This window comes from Macaca nemestrina, chromosome 1, assembly GCF_043159975.1.
Source record: "Macaca nemestrina isolate mMacNem1 chromosome 1, mMacNem.hap1, whole genome shotgun sequence".
NCBI classification, from domain to species: domain Eukaryota; kingdom Metazoa; phylum Chordata; class Mammalia; order Primates; family Cercopithecidae; genus Macaca; species Macaca nemestrina.
Window position 1 is genome coordinate 194487891 of NC_092125.1, and position 22210 is coordinate 194510100.

The 22210-nt window shown below is 40.9% G+C and overlaps 1 protein-coding gene across 24 annotated transcripts in view; it reads right to left on the minus strand.

The window, feature by feature from the left end:
• Positions 1–22210, minus strand: part of LOC105494777 (microtubule actin crosslinking factor 1) — a 390378-nt gene that overhangs the window by 123654 nt on the left and 244514 nt on the right. For 19 of the 24 annotated variants that reach the window (XM_071095727.1, XM_071095735.1, XM_071095721.1 and 16 more), the window contains 9 exons: positions 20398–20631; positions 17993–18142; positions 16591–16824; positions 14048–14272; positions 9021–9539; positions 8051–8227; positions 7650–7773; positions 5985–6193; positions 5309–5626 (listed from right to left, as the gene is read on the minus strand). In XM_071095727.1, the coding sequence (XP_070951828.1) occupies positions 5309–5626; positions 5985–6193; positions 7650–7773; positions 8051–8227; positions 9021–9539; positions 14048–14272; positions 16591–16824; positions 17993–18142; positions 20398–20631 (2190 nt within the window). The remainder of the gene's footprint in view (positions 1–5308; positions 5627–5984; positions 6194–7649; positions 7774–8050; positions 8228–9020; positions 9540–14047; positions 14273–16590; positions 16825–17992; positions 18143–20397; positions 20632–22210) is intronic. The other 5 variants (XM_071095748.1, XM_071095752.1, XM_071095747.1 and 2 more) reach the window with 1 other exon arrangement.

The following is a 22210-nucleotide window of genomic DNA, read 5'->3' on the forward strand; positions in this document are numbered from 1 at the left end:
CACCCGCCTCGGCCTCCCAAAGTGCTGGGATTACAGGCATGAGCCACCGTGCCCGGCCTCCATCTCTATTTTTTTAAAAAAAAGTTAATTTAATAATTAAAAAAGCCAATACAATTAAGAGAAAACAATCTGTGGAATAAGAATTGAAAAAGAAGAGATAAAACTGTATTTGTAGATTACATGAAAGTATATTTGTAGGGCCAGGCACAGTGGCTCACACCTGTAATCCCAGCACTTTGGAAGGCCAAGGCAGGCTGATCACTTGAGGTCAGGAGTTTGAGACCAGACTGGCCAACGTGGTGAAACCCCGTCTCCACTAAAATTACAAAAATTAGCCAGGCATGATGGCACACTCCTGTAGTCCCAGCTGCTTGGGAGGCTAAGGCAGAAGAATCACTTCAATTTGGGAGGAGGAGGTTGCAGTGAGCCAAGATTGTGCCACTGCATTCCAGCCTGGGCAACAGAGTAAGACTCTGTCTCAAAAAAAAAAAAAAAAAAAAAAAAAAAGGCCAAGCGTGGTGGCTCATTCTTATAATCCTAGCACTTTGGGAGGCTGAGGTGGGAGGATCACTTGAGTTCACGAGTTCAAGACCAGTCTGGCCAACGTGGGTGAAACCTGTCGCTACTAAAAACACAAAAATTAGCTGGAAATTGCTTAAACCCAGGAAGTGGAGATTGCAGTGAGCCGAGATTGTGCCACAGCACTCCAGCCTGGGTAACAGAGCAAGTCTCTGTCTCAAAAAAAAAAAAAAAAAAAAAGTGTATTTGTAAAACCCAAGATAATCAACGATACAATGAAATCAAACAATGAGGAAGTTAAATAAGGTAGTAGGATATAAAATTAACACACAAAAATCAATAATGAAAACTTCAACTTACAATAGCAAGACAAAAGGCTCAATCTTTGTAATCAACTAACAAGAAACATAAAATCTAAATTTTAAAACATTTCTGAAGTTGGGTACAGTGGCTCTTGCTTGTAATCCCAGTTGCTGGGGAGGCTGAGACCCCTGATAATCACTTGAGCCCAAGAGTTGAGGCTGTAGTGAGCTATGATCATGCTACTGAACTCCAGCCTGGGAAACAGAGCAGGACCCCATCTCAAAACAAAAAAGAACAAAAAAATCAAAAACACTCCTGAAAAACACAAAAGCAGATCTGACTAGATGGAAACACATCCATAAAGTGTATGCATATGTATTTGCCTATGTATGTATGTATATGCGTTTGTGTGAATAAATACATTTAGTGTGACCCAAATAAAAATGCTAACAAGTTTTTTTCTCTAGAATAAAGGTGATTCCTAAATTCACATAGAAAAATAAATGCGCAACTATACCTATGAAAAATTTTGCAAGAAAAAAAATGAGGAGGACTAGCTCTCTACCACACATTAAAATATATCATAAAGCCTCTATAATTAAAATAGTATGCTCTGGTACACGAATAGAAAGACGAGCAGTGAGCTGAGATCACACCACTGCACCCCAGCCTGGGTGACAGAACAAGACCCCATTCTTAAAAAAACAAAAAAGAAAGAAAAAAAAGAAAATCCAGAAATAGACTCAAAGACATATAAAAATTGGGTATATGATGAAGATGGTTTCTTAAGTTTGGGGAAAAGATGGACTTTTCAAATAAATGTTACAGGTTGGATATCCTTTATGCTTGGGACCAGAAGTGTTTTGAATTCCAGACTCTTCCAGATTTTGGAATATTTGCATTATACTTAGCAGCTGAGCATCCCTAATCTGAAGCTCTGAAATCTGAAGTGCTCCAATGAGTCTTTCTTTTGAGCATGACCTCTGAGTGTCACGTCAGCTCTCAAAAAGTTTCATTTTGGGCCAGGCAAACACCTGTAATCCCAGCACTTTGGGAGGCCGAGGCAGGTGGATCACAAGGTCAGGAGATCGTAGCCATCCTGGTTAACCTGGTGAAACCCCATCTACTAAAAATACAAAAAGAAATTAGCCGGGCATGGTGGTGGGCACCTGTAGTCCCAGCTACTTGGGAGGCTGAGGCAGGAGAATGGCATGAACCCGGGAGACGGAGCTTGCAGTGAGCTGAGATCATGCCACTGCACTCCGGCCTAGGCGACAGAGCAAGACTCCGCCTCAAAAAAAAAAAAAAAGTTTCAGATTTTGAAGCATTTCAAATTTTGGATTAGGGACACTCAACTTGTATTACGAACAACTAGATAGACATGATACAAAAAGATAAACATGATTCGTACTTCAGAATAAGCTTAAATTGTTAAAAGATTCAAATGTAAAAAAAATTAAAACAAGTTTTGGAACAAAGCATGAATAATTTTTTTCATAACCTGGGTGTGACAAAAATCTTTCAAACTTTGACTAAAAATACATATTTAATAAAATACTGATAAAATCGTCTGTTTAGAACAAAAATTCCACATTTACATGTCAAAAAACACCGTAAGTCAAAAGCACAAACTGGGAAACAATATTTCTAATGTATCACAGATAAAGAATTAATCTCTCTAATATATAAGAACTCTAAAAAAATTTTTAAAACTCTAAAACTTGAGAGAAGACCAAAAATCTTGACCAAAAAAGGACAAAATGCATGAACAGATAGTTCACAAATAAATGACTCTTAAATGTAAAAATATACTCAACCTCGCTTATAAGAGAAATAAAAATTAAAACCACATTCACATACCATGTTTTACCAATCACACCAGAAAAAATTTAAAAGCTTGGTAATAAATTTTGTTGGTGAGGCTGTAGGGGAAACAGGTACTCTAATACACTGCTAGTGGGAATGCGAAGCGGTGAAATCTCAAAGGAGGGGAATCTGGCTATTTCTAACAAAACTACACATGTATTTACCCTTTAATGCAACAACTCCACTCTAGGAACTTACTCTGATAGGAAAAAATACACACAGTTATTCAGTTGTAATAGCACAATTTCGGAAACAACAACTGAAATGTCCACACATATAAGTCTTGTTGGCCAGGTGTGGTGGCTCATGCGTGTAATCTCTCTGGGAAGCCGAGGCAGGCAGATCACCTGAGGTCAGGAGTTGGAGATCAGCCTGGCCAACATGGTGAAACCCCATCTCTAATAAAAATACAAAAAAACTATCCAGACATGGTGACAGGCACCTATAATCCCAGTTTCTTGGGAGGCGAAGGCAGGAGAATTGCTTGAAACCGGGAGGTGGAGGTTGAGGTTACAGTGAGACAAGATCGTGCCACTGCACTTCAGTCTGGGCTACAGGGCACAGAGTAAGACTCTGTCTCAAAAAAAAAAAAAAAAAAAAAAAAAAAAAGTCTTGTTGATTAAACTATAATTCTTCTACACAATGAATGTATGGTTTAAAAAATGAAGATGTCTGTGAATCCATATTAAGTGATTTCCAAGACATATTAAGTAAAAAAGCAAAGGATTACGTAATATACCCTTCTTTTTTGTAAGGAAGAATGGGAAATAAGAATGTGTGTGTATGTTCATTTTGGTACAGAGAAATAGAAAAAAATAAACCTAAAATGTGTTACTTTGGGGATGGGTGAAAATGGGACGGAAGAGACAGGAAAGACACTGAGAATGTATCCTTATTCACTTCCTATACCTTGAGTATAACTTTTTGAATAGTTTTAACTTTTGAGCTATGTTAATGCTTTACATATTTAAAAATAAGTTTAATCAACAAAGATAGAAAAATAAAGTCCTAAAGTTGAATACAAATAGAAACAAATCTAATTATATATGAAATTACAGAAAAAATAATTCAGGTAATTTTTGAATACAGTACACAGTGGGTCATAGGCTAAGGACTAAAACAAATCCAAAGAAATATTCAATTTTATTTAGCAGGCTTGTTATTGGTAGAAATACTAGTGTAATTCTAAAACTATCTTATATTTATTGTAGAATAAAACAAGTAAATATATTGAAGTTGTTGCTGGGAACTAGGGTTCTCCCTACAGGAAAGGAAGATACAAATGGTATCTTCCTATGGTATTGAGTTGAAACTAGACTGTCAGTATGATTTTATGATATAAAAAACATACACATATATTTCCTAACACTATCTATTAAAAAGAACTAAAGTAGTGACACTCCAGTAGCTCACCTAGTGTCCAGATTTGGTTTCTAAATATCATTCCCCACTATAAGTGGGGCTCCTTGGATAAATAGCTGATTTCAGATAGGGGACAAGGAAATACATTATTGTGCCACAAATACCTTAAGTGCCAAAAGTGCTCTTATGCTGAGGAAGACATGTCAAAAAGCCACAGGAAAAAAAGTTTTATCTGTTCCCATTTGTACTTTCAATTTAGTACATGTCTGCTGTAACTTACTTGAATATAAAATATAGCAATGTGAAATTATTAAAAAAAAAAAAAGCCACAGGAGACAGCTTGAAGGGGCTCCCACCGACCACATTTGGGAAAACGTTAAGTATCATAAAGAATAATGGTAATACCAAATATAGAAGCCCATAATGATACTCTTATATTTTTATAACAGAGGGAAAACAATTAGCAACTGGTGAATCTAGATGAAGAGTATGCTGGTGTTTAATGGACCATTCCTTCTGCTTTTCTGTAAAGTTCGAAATCATTCAAAGCAAAAAGGAGAGCAAACAAAACCAAACAATGAGATTCTACTTTAATACAGAAAATGTTAGAAAGCTGGAAAAAGCGAAGGCAGCAATGCAGAGATATAGGAATGCTGAAGTACTACGGGTGGGAATGTGTGCTGGTACAGCCATTCTGGAGCTTAAATTGGGCACTACTGAGTCAAATTAAATTAATATATGCATATACTATGACTTGGCAATTCTACTTCTGGGTATATATCTGCGGTAGTTGTTAATACTTTTTACCAAATATTTCTAGCTTTGCACCTTCTAGGTACGTGGTGAGATTACATTTCCTCACCCTCTTGAAAGGTATAGGTGGTTTTGTGGAAAGTGATTTGACTAATAAAATGTAAATAGATAAAATATGCCCTTTTCCCACTGAAGCAGTAATCATGAAAGCTTTTATCAGGATGAAATCTCCATCAATCTGCATCCCTTGAGTGACTATGATGAGCTGAGTGGCTCCGCTGATTTGGGGTGAACATGTAATAAGAGTGAAAAATAAATATTGACTGTGTTGGTTAAAAAATGGACAAATGATACCTAGTTTACAGGATCACTGTAATAATTCCCAAAGATAATGCAGGTAAAGTTTCCAGTATACTGACTGACGTAGTATGTGCTCAGTAAATGCTGGTTCTCTCCTGGCCCTTCTCTCCCCTTTATTCTGCTAACATGGCAGATATATCCTCACCTGGATCTGTTGGAAGAAACGTGTAATATCTTGATCTGGCTGATTTCCAGAGGCCAGCATCCGACTTTTGTTTTCCATGAATTGCTGCAGCTTACCAGAGAGATGTTCAAACATCTCTGCCTGGGGCAGAAGCTTCTTTAGGGAGCTCTCCTTTTCTTGCTGCTGTAAACAGAGCTGTTCGAACCGCTGGCTCACCTCTGCCAGTTTGCCCTGCAGCACTGCTGCTGTGGTACTGTCTGCTGTCTCCATGAATCGGGTCACCATCTCACGGGTGGCCTCCAAGCTGCTCTTTTGCCGAGCAATGTCCTGCTTCAATTTCTGTCATGAAGAACACGTCTGTCAGCTCTTGGCTCACTTATTCCAGGACATCTGAGCCACAAACTAATAACTATATGCTATCTCACAAGGGGAACTGGAGGACTGCAACTGAGCCTTCAGAAGACCACACATCTCATCCCCTTAGCTCTCCACTCCTTCTACCACATGACTTTGCTATCACCACTTTCATTCCAGCTCAACTGGGTAGAGATATCTTTACATGGATTAGTTATCATTTCTAAATCTTATTAGATGATTCGCAGATGTTAAGTTCTCTCTTGTTACTTTTTTAACATTATATAATGATGGCACATAGCAAACATACCCTCTACGCTAGCTCTTGGGACACAGGTCTTACCATATTTGTGGCTAAGGCTTCCTGGATGACTCCTGATGAGAGTGATGCCACCTGCTTCCCTTCTAGGTTTTGTTCAACTTCCCCAATAGACTGTGACAGGCTCTCCAGGCTTTCCTGGACACTCTGAGATTGGGCAATTGCTTTCTGCAGCAGAGAAGATCGCTCAGCCAGGCTATAGGAGAGGCTTTGGAAGTGGCTGAGTATGGAATCTGAAAAATCAGGCCATGAAAAGAAAGAGTGGAAACAGTTTTTGTATTATGCTTTTAAAGACTGGATTTAAATTGCTCATTTAAAATCTTTACTATTATCAATTTTTTTATAGGGATGTAGTCTCAATATGTTGCCCATGCTGGTCTTGAACTCCTGGCCTCAAGCAATCTTCCTGCTTCAGCCTCCTAAAGTGCCTGGATTACAGGCATGAGCCACCATGCCCAGTCCTACATTGAACATAGTAATTGTAATAATAATTGACATTAAGACCAATGGAAGAAATAAGCTTGAAATGAATTAGTATTAGAGCCAAGTTCAATAAGCATTATTTATTTACCGCATACAAAAAACCAGAAATTGTACTAGATGCTGAGGACTAAAGATATTTAAGTATCTTATCTGACATCTACAACTTAAAGACTTTGAAACAGAGCATAGGCAGAGGAAGACACATCATAATCAATGATAAAAATAAAATCTTAAGTGGTATATTAATACTAGAAGTACTGTCCTTGAGAAGCCCAGAAGGAAGAATAATTATCTTTCGTTTCTTTTAAGGAGTGGAATGGCTAAGTCAAGCTATTTAACATATGCATTACCTCACATACTTATCAGTTTTTTGTGGTGAAAACACTTACAATATACACTCGTAGCAATTTTCAAGCATACGATATATATATATATATATATATATATATATATATATATATTTTTTTTTTTTTTTTTTTTTTTTTTTTTGAGACAGAGTCTTGCTCTGTTGCCCAGGCTGGAGTGCAGTGGCGCAATCTCAGCTCACTGCAAGCTCCACCTCCCGGGCTCACGCTATTCTCCTGCCTCAGCCTCCGGAGTAGCTGGGATTACAGGTGCCTGCCACCATGCCCGGCTAATTTTTTTTATTTTTTGTATTTTTAGTAGAGACGGGGTTTCACCTTGTAGGCCAGGATGGTCTCGATCTCCTGACCTTGTGGTCCACCTGCCTCGGCCTCTCAAAGTGCTAGGATTACAGGCGTGAGCCACCATGCCCGGCCTGTATACGATATACTGTTATTAACTAAAGTCACCATGATATACTCTTGGCTACATCTTGAAGCATAGGCAAGATTTCACCATGCTTTGTAAGCATCCAATAAATGTTAGCAGCTAAGCAATAGGAAAAACTTCAGGGGTAATACAATGTAAGTGGTTTACTTGGGAAAGAAAAGACGTAGGTGTGGCTAGAAGATAGATGCCTGGGGAAAAGGGACTGAAGCCAGATTGTGAAGGTCCTTCAATGGTGCAAGAAGAAAGTTCATTAGAGGATGAGCTCTTTGATGACAATCTATGTCTATTCATGTTTACATTCTCAGCCTCTAGCCTGGCACCACAGATATTTGCACAACACAATGTGACATATTGCAGAACAGAGGCACATACTAGGAATTAAGGGAGTACTATTATACTGTTGCTGCTTTATACCTGTAGTTTCTTGAACATGCTTGTGGTCTGGGGCTGGCTCCCCTTCAATTTCCATTATGTCACGAGCTACTTTTTGGAGTTTTTCCACAGGTACTTGGTGCTCAGCCAATTCCTCCTGCAACTGCTGCTTGTCCATGAAAAAAACAAACAAACAAAAAAACCATCTAAGTAAGTAATCAAAGCTGATTCTAGGAATTCGGAGCTACTGAACAGTTTTACAGAAAAATTCTAAGTTTACCCATAGCCATAAATATTAGAAGCAAGTATTTAGCACTCAGATCTCGTCCAAGGCATCCCAACTACTGCCTTTATTTTATGTAAGCATTTGCTTTATTTTGGGGTACTTTACGCCATGGAATACAAGGTCTTGACACCACAACACAGCCTGTATCCTGACTTACCTTTGTTGTTGCAAGCTGCTGCTGGAGAACTCCAGGGTCGGAGGCAACTGTATCTGAGAGGAGCTTCCCCACATTGGCCTCACAAGTCTGCATCCAGGCCTGCAGGCTGTCAGCACTGTTTTGGAATTGATGATACTGACCTAACAGCATATTCAGGTGAAATCCTAATCGTGTACACTGTGCCAAAGAAAGGAAGGTAAGCAGACTTAAGCAAGGTCAGGCCAAAGGCAGCAGTTGCCCAAAGAAAGAGGCCTGGCTTTGTTACAGAGAACTCACTGTAACTTCAGATAAGGGTAGTGCCAGAACACATGGATAGATGGGTAGCAATGATCTATAAGTGTGGGTCCCCACAGTTTGCTCCATATTATTCACCTCGACCTTCTTACATATCCAGGAAAATTTAATGAGATATATGACAAGCCCCCAAAGAAATGAATAGCAGGTTGTAGACAAAGGTAGGGGTTAAGAAGTGCAAAGAGTGTTTTTTCTTGGGGATTAGAAGTGTTGGCAGAAGGCATAAGACAGGTAAGAAGAGCTGACTGGATTCTAAACTTTAGAAGAAAGAGGAAGTTCTTTAGATAGGAAGGAAGGTAAGGATATACCCTAGATGCTCTGTCCAGAAATAAAAACTGTGCAGTTGGTTTAAATTTCCCCTGTGTGCTATGTCTCTTGGGAGCCCAAGTCTGCTGGTCAGGATACAGGAAGGTGAATACTTCCACCTCCATCATCAGTGTGACATACTCCTGCCAGTGCTAGGTATTAGGTATTAGCTAGCTATTAGGCCTTTGGGCTAATACCTATGTATGTTCCATTTTTTGCATTGTTTGTGAAGACCTTCTGCCCATGGTTCAAGTATAAATCAGCTCTCCTACTGTGTCCTGGGGTTCTTATTCTGAGCTCCAGACACTACCTACATTGTGTGAAGGCTGCCATGATTGTTTCACAAGGATGCCAGGAACTGCCCCCTTACCTCTGAGTGGAGAGCAGTGTACCTTTCTGTTGCATCCTTCAACTTGTCCTTTACTAAGTTTCCAATTTCTGATGGTTCTTTGCCTTCCTTAAAACTGTTTTCCGTGTCCAAGACTTTCTGTCCTGAGATAGTCACAAATCTCAAGTCTCCTTTGTGGGAAATGACATCCTCTGAGAAGCTTCCTTGCCGCTTCAGCAGGGAGGGAAGGGCCTCGGGACTGCTGCCTCCTTTATGCATGTTCTCCAGCTCTTTCTCAGATCGTTCCAACCAGCTTTCAAACTCTCTATGATCCTGTAGAAATTTCTGCAACTCATCCTGAAGTGTCTGCACCTGCTTCAGTTCTGCCTCTGATTGGGCCAGGGAAGTAGAATATTGCTCCTTTAGCTCTCCCAGCTTTTCTTGCAGCATCTGTTGTTCCTCAGGTGTGAGATTGTGGCCATGCTGATCCAGGAAGGCCTGAGCTGACTGGGTGGCCAGAATGAAATGTTGCTGCTGGGACAGCAATTCTTGGTGACGGGCCTGGTAAAGAAAAAAAAAAAATCCCCCCAAACAAAGGACAATCAGTAGGGAATCCACAATAATTTGAGGTATACAAGATTGGACTGCATACTCCATGTGAGGTCTGCTCACATTAAGCCTTGGTCTTTTCACCCACATTGCTGTCAAGCCATACACCTCTCTCAGCTTTGCTGCATCTCACATTTTTCCGTTAACTTCATTTTATTCAGTTCAGCCCCTTGTTTTAGGTATAGCCCTTTAATTTAGATGCTGACTCTTAAATTGTACTTATAATCTTTAAGGACCATCTACATATAAGCTAGAAGTAGGGAGAGGTCTCTCTCTCTACTCAATAGACCACTTTTCCAGCTGCTCAGAAATCATCAATATCAGTCACTCTCTAAATAGTATGCCACATGCCAATCCCCTCTGAAATGACATGTATAGGACTTTATGGTTTTCAAAGAGATTTTACATGTATTATCTCATTTGCTTTGTGGCACAACCTATAATATAGGTAGACAATATAATACCCATATTAAGAATAAGTGAATACCAGCTGGGTGCGGTGGCTCACGCCTGTAATCCCAGAACTTTGGGAGGCCGAGGCAGGCAGACCATCTGAGGTCGGGAGTTCAAGACCAGCCTGACCAAACATGGTGAAACCCCATCTCTACCAAAAATACGTAATTAGCTGGGTGTGGTGGTGCGTGCCTGTAGTCCTAGCTACTCGGGAGGCTGAGGCAGGAGAATCACTTGAACCCAGGAGGCGGAGGTTGCAGTGAGCCAAGATCATGCCATTGCACTCCAGCCTAGGAAACAAGAGCGAAACTCCATCTCAAAAAAAAAAAAGAAAAAAAAAAAAGGATTAACTGAATACCAAAAAGATATTATATATCTTGACTAAGGTCATGCGGTTTGTTAAGGAACAGAACTGCAACTCAAACCTGACTCTCTTAGCTAAACTAGACAAATGGACAACTAATAATCATCTACATAAGTGGAAGGGTAGCTGAATAAATCATACATACGACAATATAAAAATTGCAAGTTTGGCCAGGCACGGTGGCTCATGCCTGTAATCCTAGAACTTTGGGAGGCCAAGGCGGGTGGATCACGAGGTCAAGAGTTCGAGACCATGCTGGCCAATGTGGTGAAACTCCGTCTCTACTAAAAATACAAAAATTAGCTGGGCATGGTGGCACGTGCCTGTAATCCCAGCTACTTGGGAGGCTGAGGCAGGAGAATTGCTTGAACCTGGGAGGCAGAGGTTGCAGTGAGCCGAGATCGTGCCACTGCACTCCAGCCTGGCAACAGACTGAGACTCTGTCTCAAAAAAAAAAAATGCAAGTTCTTAACTGTCACTCATGTGTCCATGAAGACTGTCCCTACTAGGAAAGGCCATGGAAAATTAATTCGATAATTAGAAAGTAAACTGTATTTCTGGGTAATAATAAGTAATTTGTACTTTCTATTTGTATGTACTTTGTCTATGTGCTTATACACAGACCTTCTTTCTATTCCAACGGAATATGAGTTCTTTGAGGAGTTGTGAGTTTCTGTTTTGAAACATAAGATGTTCTTCCCGAGTCTAGAAGACAGTGGGAGTTGTCAGTATTCCTGACTACCTATACTGTTTATGCCACTACTTAGAGAAGGACTACTGATCATCGTCTACTTTTAGCCTGTATCAACAGCAACCTGATCGCCTCAGCTTCCCACATCATTTCAAGAAAACTGAGTGACTAGGAGGTTGATGATGCAGGAGTATCACTGAAGCTAGGATTTTGACACCAGCCTGAGCAACAACATAGCAAGACTGTCTCTTAAAAAAAAAAATGAATGAGGCATGGTGAGTGCACACCTGTAGTCCTAGCTACTTGAGAGGATTACTGGAGCCCAGGACTTGAAGGTTACAGTGAGCTATGATCGTACCACTGCACTTCAGCCTGGGTGGCAAAGTAAGGCCTCATCTCTTTACAAAAGAAAAAACAGTCGGGCGCAGTGGCTCACGCCTCTAATCCCAGCACTTTGGGAGGCCGAGGCGGGTGGATCACGAGGTCAAGAGATCGAGACCATGCTGGCCAACATGGTGAAACTCCGTCTCTACTAAAAATACAAAAATTAGCTGGGCATGGTGGTGTGCGCCTGTAATCCCAGCTACTCGAGAGGCTGAGGCAGGAGAATGGCTTGAACCCAGGAGGCGGAGGTTGCAGTGAGCTGAGATTGTACTACTGCACTCCAGCCTGGTGACAGAGTGAGACTCTGTCTCAAAAAAAAAAAAAAAAAGAAAAGAAAAGAAAAAAAAAAAAGCAGAAAAAAAAAAAAAGAAAGCTGGAATGACAAATATATCTTGCTCAATTAGATAGTGAAACAGGAGCAGTACTACACTTGTCTGTATATCACTCAGGTGTCCTCCATTCTCACCCTCCAACTCACCTACCCATAAGGAGGTTCCTTCCTGGAAGGGAGATACCACTTGGTTAGGTTGACTGCTGCCAGCAAAAGGTGTCAGAAGCGCCCTATGACAGCAGAACCATTTTTGCTCTGTCCTCTTATAAGACTACCAGGGCTTTGGGGAACACATTATGATGAACCTTCCAAAAGCGTAATGCAAGAGGCAGAAATCCTATTAATATAAAATATGACAATGGTCCACACAGGCCACTCAACACAAGTATTCCAACTAAGCCAATATTCTTTCTACAAAGGTGCCACCACTAAAATATATGATCTATGTGTTGTAAGTGTCCTAAATATGTAATCTTCTTTCAATCATTCAATAGAATGTGCCTGTATACGCCAGTTGATGCCCTTGAAGATAGTTTACTGGGTTGACTCACTGGTTTATTTCTAATTCCTGGCATATGGCAGCTATTCAGTCATTGCTAAATGAATAAATAAATGAGTAGCAATAAACAGTAAGAAGTGACTTCTGCTTTTTTGTTTTGTTTTGTTACAGAACAGGAAACCTGTACGAAACAGTGCGTGTTTTCAAGCCTAGCATCTAGAGGGCAATATAGACAACAAAACTAATACAGAATGAGAAATGCTACAAAGTAGGAAAGGGTATAAGAGGAGCTTATAGGCTGGGCACCTGTAATCCCAGCACTTTGGGAGGTGAGCAAATCACCTGAGGTCAGGAGTTTGAGACCAGTCTGGCCAACATAGTGATACCCCATCTCTACTAAAAATACAAAACTTAGCTAGGCATGGTGGCACGTGCCTGTAATCCTAGCTACTTGGGAGGCTGATGCATAAGAATCACTTGACTCCAGGGGATGGAGGTTGCGATGAGCCAAGATCGCGCCACTGCACTCCAACCTGGGTAACAGAGTAAGACTCTGTCTTTAAAAAAAAAAAAAAAGAGAGAGAAAGAAGAGCATATAGGGGGAATATATACCCTAACTTTGGTGAGTGGTGATGAATATGGGCTTCCTAGAGGAAGGGAACTCTAAGCTGAGATCTGAAGAATGAGTAAAAATTAACCAATAGCTGGGCCCCTCCTTACTTTATGCAATGGAGAAGCAAGTAAGTTCTAAGAGCATATAAAGGCCCAGAGGAAAGTGAGAGCACAGTTTAGCCAATAAACTAAAAGGAATCAATATAAGCAGATGCTCAAGTATAAAGGAAGGTGACCGATAAGGCCAAATAAGTAGACTAGATCCCAGTGGGTAGGGGCTGAAAGGAGAGTTAACCATGTAATCTTGAGGGCAACAGGGAATCATAAAAAGGGTTAAGCAAGGATATGGCATTTTAGAACGATTCCTTAGTAGTAAGGACAATGGACTGGAAGGTAAAAACCAAGAGGCAAGAAGACCAGTAGAAGCTACTATAATAATACCAGTGAAAGCAGATAGTGGTTCTAAACTACAATAATATCTCAATGAAGATGAAGAAGTGTAGCTGACTTTGAAAGAAATAAAATTAGCATGAGATCTGATGCTTGATTTGACGTGGGAGAGTGAGAGAGAAAATGGAATCTACGATGATGTCTAGTTCAGACAATGAAGTGGGAATAAAGGAAAGAGAATGTTTGATTGTGGGAGGAGTATCATAGGAAACAGTAGTTCCATTTTCAGGCTGATGTGCTTGTGGGCTCAAGTTGCAAATAGGCAGACAGATTTATATACTGGTTTGAAGCTCAGGACAGGAATCAGGGCTAGAAGGAAATGCATACACAGAATTCATTAGTGCAAATGGCAATTACAGTGTTGTGAGTAGATGAGACTACCCAAGGAAAGTATGTTCTGAAAGATAAAAAGAGGGCCTAGGATACACCTGGAAGCATTAGTATTTGAAAAGCTGGCCAGGGGAAAGTAAAAAGGTGGTCAGGGCAGAGTAGTAGTATGGAAACCAAGGGACAAAGTATTTCAAGAGGATTGGCCAACAGTGTCAAAGCTGCTGAGACATCAAAGAAGATACAAACTGAGAGGTTCTCACCGGATTTAGGGACAAGGTGATTGTGGTTACTTGCTCAGGGCAGGAGAGATTTCTCTAGCACAGTGAGGATAAGCTAACACCCTTACCTTCATCTTCTCACAGTGCTTGTCCAGTTTCTCTGGGGCTTGATTCACCCCCATGTAACCATCAGTGGTGTCCAAGGTTCCTTTCTCCAAACTAGCTTTCGAGAGCTGCTCCATTCCTGGAAGGTTGGTCAGCAGCTGTCCACCAGATGATCCTACTGAAGTTACCCAATCCAGGAGAGCATCGATTTTCTTCTTGTTCTCTGCCAGTTCCTTTGCTGCTTTACTCTGAAGTCACAGAGGTTGTCTAGTGAGAAGGCTTTACATACCCAATCAACAACCACAGGTTAAGTAATGGGGTAAAGGGGAGGAGATAATTTTATGCTAATTCTAAGACTGGGTATGAACAGTCTTTGCACATACAAAAGAGAATTCACATCTTTTAAAATCTTTTGAAAAATTATTAAAAATATCTCTACATTTCATTATATCTTACTGCTTAAAAAACAAAAAAAAAAGAGGCAGGACACAGTGGCTCATGCCTGTTATCCCAGCACTTTGGGAGGTCTGGTGGATCACTTGAGGATCAGGAGTTTGAGACCAGACTGGTCAACATGGTGAAACCCCATCTCTACTAAAAATACAAAAAATTATCTGGGTGTGGTGGTGCACACCTGTAAACCCAGCTACTCAGGAGGCTGAGGCACGAGTATCATTTGAACCTGGGAGGTGGAGGATGCAGTGAGCCAAGATTGTGCCACTGCACTCCAGCTTGGGTGACACAGCAATACTCTGTCTCAAAACAAAACAAATCTTAGGATTCAGAAATATTTTATTAAGAGATCATTTAGTCCTGCCACCTGAGCAATGCTTCACAGAATCTTTCAAGGTACACAGAAGTGCTGGACTGGCTTGGTAGGGTAAGAAATAGCACGGTCACATTCAATTACCTGGCTGCTCTTTCCTAAAGGAAAGACAAACTTCTTTCATCCTTTCCTCAACTAAACAGAACAATTAGCTCTTTTCAAATTTTTTCTCTCACCTGAGGCTATAGGGAAACATTTAATTCTTCAACTTGCCTTTGAAATTCTATTTACTGGCTCTACATGTAAAATTAAATAGGTTATGCCAAGTTATATATTTATCTATTTCAAAATTCATCTCCAGGGCTGGGCACGGTGGCTCATGCCTGTAATCCCAGCACTTCAGGAGGCCGAGGCGGGCAGATCACGAGGTCAGGAGATCGAGACCATCCTGGCTAACATGGTAAAACCCCGTCTCTACTAAAAAAAACACAAAATATTAGCCAGGCGAGGTGGCGGGTGCCTGTAGTCCCAGCTACTTGGGAGGCTGAGGCAGGAGAATGGCGTGAACCTGGGAGGCAGAGCTTGCAGTGAGCCGAGATTCTGCCACTGTACTCCAGCGTGGGCGACAGAGCAAGACTCTGTCTCAAAAAAAAAAAAGAAAAATTCATCTTCAGGTAATTTATTTTTCTTTTCCATGTTCTCTACTTTCCTCATTAGTGTCAGCATCCAAGGCTAAACAAAGGATTCAAATTCAATCCGCCAGTGCTGACTGGGGTGCAGAAGACCATTTGAGACTTTGGCTTCTCTGGTTTATCCCAGTGCCACGATTCCCACTGTAACTATAGAGGCAGCTCGGGGACAGCTTTTGGCTCACTAAGACTTCATAGATATTTTTCCCTAGTACTCTTAGATCACCAGTCTAGATTCATATTAAAATACGTCATTTGGCTGGGCACAGTGGCTCACACCTGTAATCCCAGCACTTTGGGAGGCCAAGGCAGGAGAATCACTTGAGGTCAGGAGTTTGAGACCAGCCTGGTCAACATGGTGAAACCCCGTCTCTACTAAAAATACAAAAATTAGCTGGGTGTGGTGGCATGCGCCTGTAGTCCCAGCTACTCATGAGGCTGAGGCACAAGAATCACTTGAACCCAGAAGGCAGAGGTTGCAGTGAGCTAAGATTGTACCACTGTACTCCAGTCTCAGCAACAGAGCAAAACTCTGTCTCAAAAAAAAAAAAAAAAAAAAAGCCATTTGCTTTTTTCCTACCCATAATAATACCCTTCCTCACTAAGTTCTTTCTGATATTTTTAAATTAGAGGACTGAGTATGCAGATAGCAAGATGTTTTGGGGTTGGGGGAGGAATATGTACTTTTTACCAACTGCACTGACAAACTCCTTTACAAACTCCTCGTGGACGTTTCTTGTAAAAATAAAGATTCTTGTAAAAATACAGACTAGCCAGCCTGGCCAACCTGGTGAAATCCCATCTCTACTAAAAACACAAAAATTAGCTAGGCGTGGTGACGGGCACCTGTAATCCCAGCTACTTGGGAGGCTGAGGCTGAGGCAGGAGAATCACTTGAACCCGGCAGGCAGAGGTTGCAGTAAGCCAAGATCATGCACTCCAGCCTGGGTGACAGAGATTCCGTCTCAAAAAACAAAAACCAGACTAGCTCCTGAAGTAGCCCTTTCTCATGATTCTGTGCATGCTATAAGACTGTTTTCCCCTCATTGTCTTTTGTGTTGGTACCAAAATTCTTTTTTGAAAACTATCAAGTGTCATAGCAGTTTATTACCTTTTCAGTCTCCTGCTGTAAGGCAGAGGTCACTGCTTCCTCCAGCTCCTTCTGGGCCACCCGTGTCTGTTCCCGGAGCGCCTCATATTGCTCCTTAGCCTGATGAAGCTTTTCCCGAAGAGCTGTCAACTCATGTGGGCTCAGCTTGGTCTGATTCTCTTCCATGAACCCCTCAATATCCTTGACAACAGCGGCAAATGAGGTGGCATGATTCTGAATGTCATCCTGTAAATCCTTAACACAAGAAAATAGGAATGGCAGAGCCTTCAACTTTCGTGCTTCTAAGTCCTCTAATGGTATAAAGATGGAATGGCTAGGATGACATATAGTCCTGTATATAGTCCCTGACTACAATTTTTTTCAGGTTTAGGTTTAAATCGATGCAAAGAAATTTTACTTCATTTTCTAAGCAAATATTTAGTGAAGCCAAAAAAGAAGGTTGTCCACAAACATGAGCATGAGAGATTTTTCATTTTGCAATGCATTATCCTCAAAGGGATCATTCTTTCCATAAAGAATTGTTGACAACATGATCTTAGCATAGTCGAGGCCTGATGGGCCTTTATACTCTCTTGGGTATCACTCCTTATCCTTAATGTGGCCTATAGGGTCCTGTGTGATATAAGTCCCACTTACCCCTCCAACTTCAACTTTCCCTAATTTTCCTCTTGTTCTTTGCAGTCCAATTGAACTAGCTTTCTTTCAGTTCTTGAATATGTTGTGCTCAATACCATTCCCACCTCAAGAACAATACATAAGCCTCTGCCTGGTATGTTCTCTTCCTCTTCCTACCTCTTCATGCATTAACCCCTACATATCTTTCATTTCTCAAGTTTAGGTGACAATTCTTCAAGATAATCTTTTCTGAAATTCTACTCTAGATTGGGTCTCTCTGCTATATGTTCCCATATGAGTTTTCCTTCACAGATATAACAGTTAATAATTTTATGTTCATTTTTACAATAATCTGTATAATTTCTGTATGCCCTACTAGACTTGTGCTAGACTTGTGTGCTTCACAAGGCCAGGGATGATGTCTGTTTACCATTATTGCTAACCCTTAAGCAATAAATATTTGTCGAAGGAATGAAAACATCGCCAGGCACGGTGGCTCACGCCTGTTATCCTAACATTTTGAGAGGCCAAGGCCAAGGTAGGAGGATTGCTTGAGCCCAGAGTTCGAGACCAGCTTTGGCAACATAGTGATACCCCATCTCTACAAAATAAATAAAAAATTAGGACATAGTGGCTCATGACTTGTCCCAGCCCCTGGGCAGGCTGAGGTGGGAGGATTGCCTGAGCCCAGGAGGTCGAAGCTGCAGTGAACCAAGATAATGCCACTGTACTCCAGCCTGAGCGATAGAGTGAGACTTTGTGTCAAAACTGACGGATTCACACTGACCTTCAAGTCACTTTGGTTCTTCTGCAAAGCAGAGAGATCCTGCCGGGTGGTTCTGCCTTGGTGGCCTGCCAGTGCTCTTTCTGCCTGTCCTACCCAACTGCAAAGATCCTCCAGTTGCTGGTGACAAGTATTTTGTTGTTTCTGCAGGGTCTAATTAAAATGCAAAGGGGTCAAAAAACATTTACTAATTCACATGTTACAAATACAAGAAACTCCCTGAAATGTAAAACAAGAAGGTTATCCCAAGGATGGAAACGTTGGTGGGAGACTAGAATAGGAAAAGACACAGAAGTCATATTCGGAAAGCTCCCCTCATTTGGACAGTCCATTGATCTGGGTCTGTGTATTGGATAACAATCAGGATAATTATGAGAATGCTTCTAGTTCAGGTTTTGGTTTGGGGGCTCCTTCACCAGACTGCTGTTATTATCTTTGGAAATGGAGAAGAAAGAGCCCAGATGCTTGAAATCCACACAATAATGGTGATGATAATAATTTAGTGGTTCTGATCAATCCCTCCACTAGAACCAGAGACTTGCTACATAATATGCAAAAGTAGAAGAATTGGAGTAGAAAGAAAAATCAAAGACCTGGATAATTCATAAGTTAATTGAGCTTCTTAATAATTGAGCTGACTTTATAAATCAAATATCTCATCAATCCAGAGACTCATTAAATAAAATGATTACATGCCAGGCATGAAGGGCTAGATTTGGCTATTTTGAGAAGGAAAGTGCCCAAGAATAGCAACTGGCTCAGTCCTTTAGGTGTCTACACTAATATCAAAGGAACAGGTCAGGCCCAAGGAGAGAGAGGGAATATGTTTCTGTGCCTGATCCTTTCTCTAGATTTTATCTCAGTTGTATGACATTGAAGCACCTGACTGAGCAATTGAGCATGATGTGTTCTCCTGACCATCCTTCTAAAACCATTTTCCACCAGTTTCTACCTTCTGATGGCGTTTTAGTCACCTGCACTTACAAACAGGTGCCCAACTGGCCCTCTCTCCCCCTCTTTAGGACAAATAGAAGGGCTCTGGAAGAGAACTCCTAAGAGCTCTTCAGCTGTAAAACAGGATCTTCATGGGTTAGGATGGGTGCAGACTGAATCTGAAAAAAGCAAAGCAAACAAGTTAACACAGAGACATACACACACATTCAGGGGAAATATTGAGAGAAGCAGAGCATTTCTGACAATAACAAGGTTAATAAGCATTGTGGAATTAATTACATGCTCAGGGAGAATGTTCACATGCAGTTCTATCACCTGCTGCAGCTCAGGCGTCTACCCTGAATCTGGGCTGGGTCTTGTCTTAAGGTGGCTCAGACGAATTTTACTTCATTAATTATCCAAAGGTTATATCATGCTATATAAACTCCCGAATGAGAGCACTGCACATGCTCAGTTTTCGAAGGTAACCTAAGGCTTTCCATTAGTATATCTCAATTTCAATACAGTTGAAAAAATGAGACAGTAAAAGGGGACATATGGCATAAACTACCCTAATTCCCCTAAAGTCTGACTCAAAAGCTCAAGTTTTTGCACAATATTTAATAAAGGAGCCCTTGAGACAAACTTTATGGTGATAATGACAATTCTAATATCATCTTGTTATATGCCAACTTACTATTCAAACAGCAGAAATGGCATGAACATCATTCTAGGTATTCTAAGGTTTTGATGTTATTATTAATGCAATTATGTTGAGCTGAGCTTTGCAAGAAGTGAGTTGTGATGGAAGATGGTAGGATGGTTAGTTTTTTGATTGTTTGTTTCTTTTAGTATCATGCCTGCTTCTACATACTGTTTTCCATGATTGAATAAGCACTGGGCACTACAGTGTGAGGAAAGGTGCAAGAAAATAATATTAATTTTTAAAGAGCCAAAAATTAATACGATTCTAATAAAAATTTCCTTGTCAGCCACTTAAGGATTGTCAGGGAACCTTACTGTAAATCATTTGAAATAGATTAAATAGAATGAAACTGATTTCAGAACGCTTCTCCTCAAGAGCTCAGAGTATCTAGATGTTCTTACAAGCTCTCAAAACAATGCTAAAGGAGAAAGTAAAGTAGGGAAAGGACTAGATACATGATTTTCATTTGAAAGTCACAGACAATGAGATACAGTGAAGAAAAAGTCTCACTAAAAGAAAACACTTGCATATGCATACACATGTCAACACATACATTCTCTCACACATACATAAAACCAAAGACATGGCAAGAAAAACAGCCAGAACAGGTGTCTCCTGGACTAGAACCATACTGGCCTGCATGACATGAAATTTCAAAACTGGTAAACCCAAACTCCTGCAATCATGATGCACAGAGTCTGGCCAGAAAACCCAATGACAGAGAACACCCTCACAGACAAACTGAGCCCAGCTGCTGGTTCAGTCTGACCTTCACCAGGGCCTCCTGCTCCATCTGTTGAAGATGGCCCTTCAAGGCATCCACCTGAGCTGCAGTCTGTTCCAAAATTTCCTGGAAGGACCTCTGCAGTTCATTCAGAAGCCTCAGCATCTGTCGATTCTGCTGAGGGGACAAGTCCTGGGCATGTTCTGAGATAAAGAACTGAACATCAAAAGCAAGAGCATCCAGCTGAGATTTCCTTTCAGCCATGGGCTGTTTCAAATCCTAAGGTAAATGGAAAAAGGAAACAAAAAGCAAAACAAAACCATGATACTTCCATTTCTCAGTCCATGAAGAAAACTAACAGAATCAGAGAGGCTAATTTCCCGTACTCTCATAACTGGCACTAATGATTCTAGGGCCAAACTAGAATTAAAGTCTCTCTTGGCTGGGCACGGTGGCTCATGCCTGTAATCCCAGCACTTTGGGAGGCCAAGGTGGGCAGATCACAAGGTCAGGAGATCGAGACCATCCTGGCTAACATGGTGAAACTCCTTCTCTACTAGAAGTACAAAAAATTAGCTGGGCATGGTGGCGGGCGCCTGTAGTCCCAGCTACTTGGGAGGCTGAGGCAAGAGAATGGCGTGAACCTGGGAGGCGGAGCGTGCAGTAAGCCGAGATTGAGTCACTGCACTCCAGCCTGGGCGACAGAGCGAAACTCCATCTCAAAAAAATAATAATAATAATAAATAAATAAATAAATTCACAGATATTTTGGATTAGCAATAGTATAATTATGCAAGCATAAATAATAGAGCTGCTTACTGCATTTGGAAATCAAGGTAGGTCCAATAAAGGAAACTTAATTCTAATTTATGAGGAGTTTGGAGAGACCGAAAGTGAGAGAGACTTTTTTTTTTTTTTGAGATGGAGTCTCGCTCCGTTGCCCAGGCTGGAGTGCAGTGGTACAATCTCGGCTCATTGCAACCTCTACCTCACTGGTTCAAGCAATTCTTGTGCCTCTACCTTCTGAGTAGCTGGGCCTACAGGTGCATACCACCATGCCTGGCTAATTTTTTGTACTTTTAGTAGAGATAGGGTTTTGCCATGTTGGCCAGGCTTGTCTTGAACTCCTGGCCTCAAGTGATCCGCCCTCCTTGGCCTCCCAAAGTGCTGAGATTACAGGCGTGAGTCACCGCGCCTGGCCATAAATTTTTTCAAAAAGTTTTGGAAAATATAACATGAATTTCTGATCTGAGATGTACCTAATTGTTCTTTCTTAGGTTCAAATATCTATTTGTATCCATCCAGCAATGAGTTACTGGTAGGCCAGTACTGAGAAAATACATAATTTGTTTGTGATTTGCTAAAATTTTTGTTTTTTGAGATAGGATCTTGCTGTCACCCAGGTTGGAGTGCAGTGACGCATACAAAGCTCACTGCAGCCTGGACCTCCCGGGCTCAAGCAATCCTCTCACCTCAGCCTTCTAAGTAGCTGGGACCAAAGGTGTGTACCACCATGCCTAGCTAATTTTTAAAATTATCTGTAGACACGGTGTCTCACTACATTGCCCAGGCTGGTCTCGAACTGCTGGGCTCAAGCGATCCTTCCACTCAGCCTCCCAAAGTGCTGGGATTACAGGCATGAGCCACTGCACCCAGCCTAAATTTTGATTTTTTGAGTAAATGATGCTGTTTATACTATTTTTAAAACTGTGAAAGATTACACTCAGACTTTCTTGTGTTATAGTTATATTTTTCCCTTAAAGTAGTAAAAACTATCCAAACACTAAAATCATCTGTTTTCAGACTATTAAAAGCAAATAATCTTCCTACAAACATTCGGTGATTATCAGTTATTTTA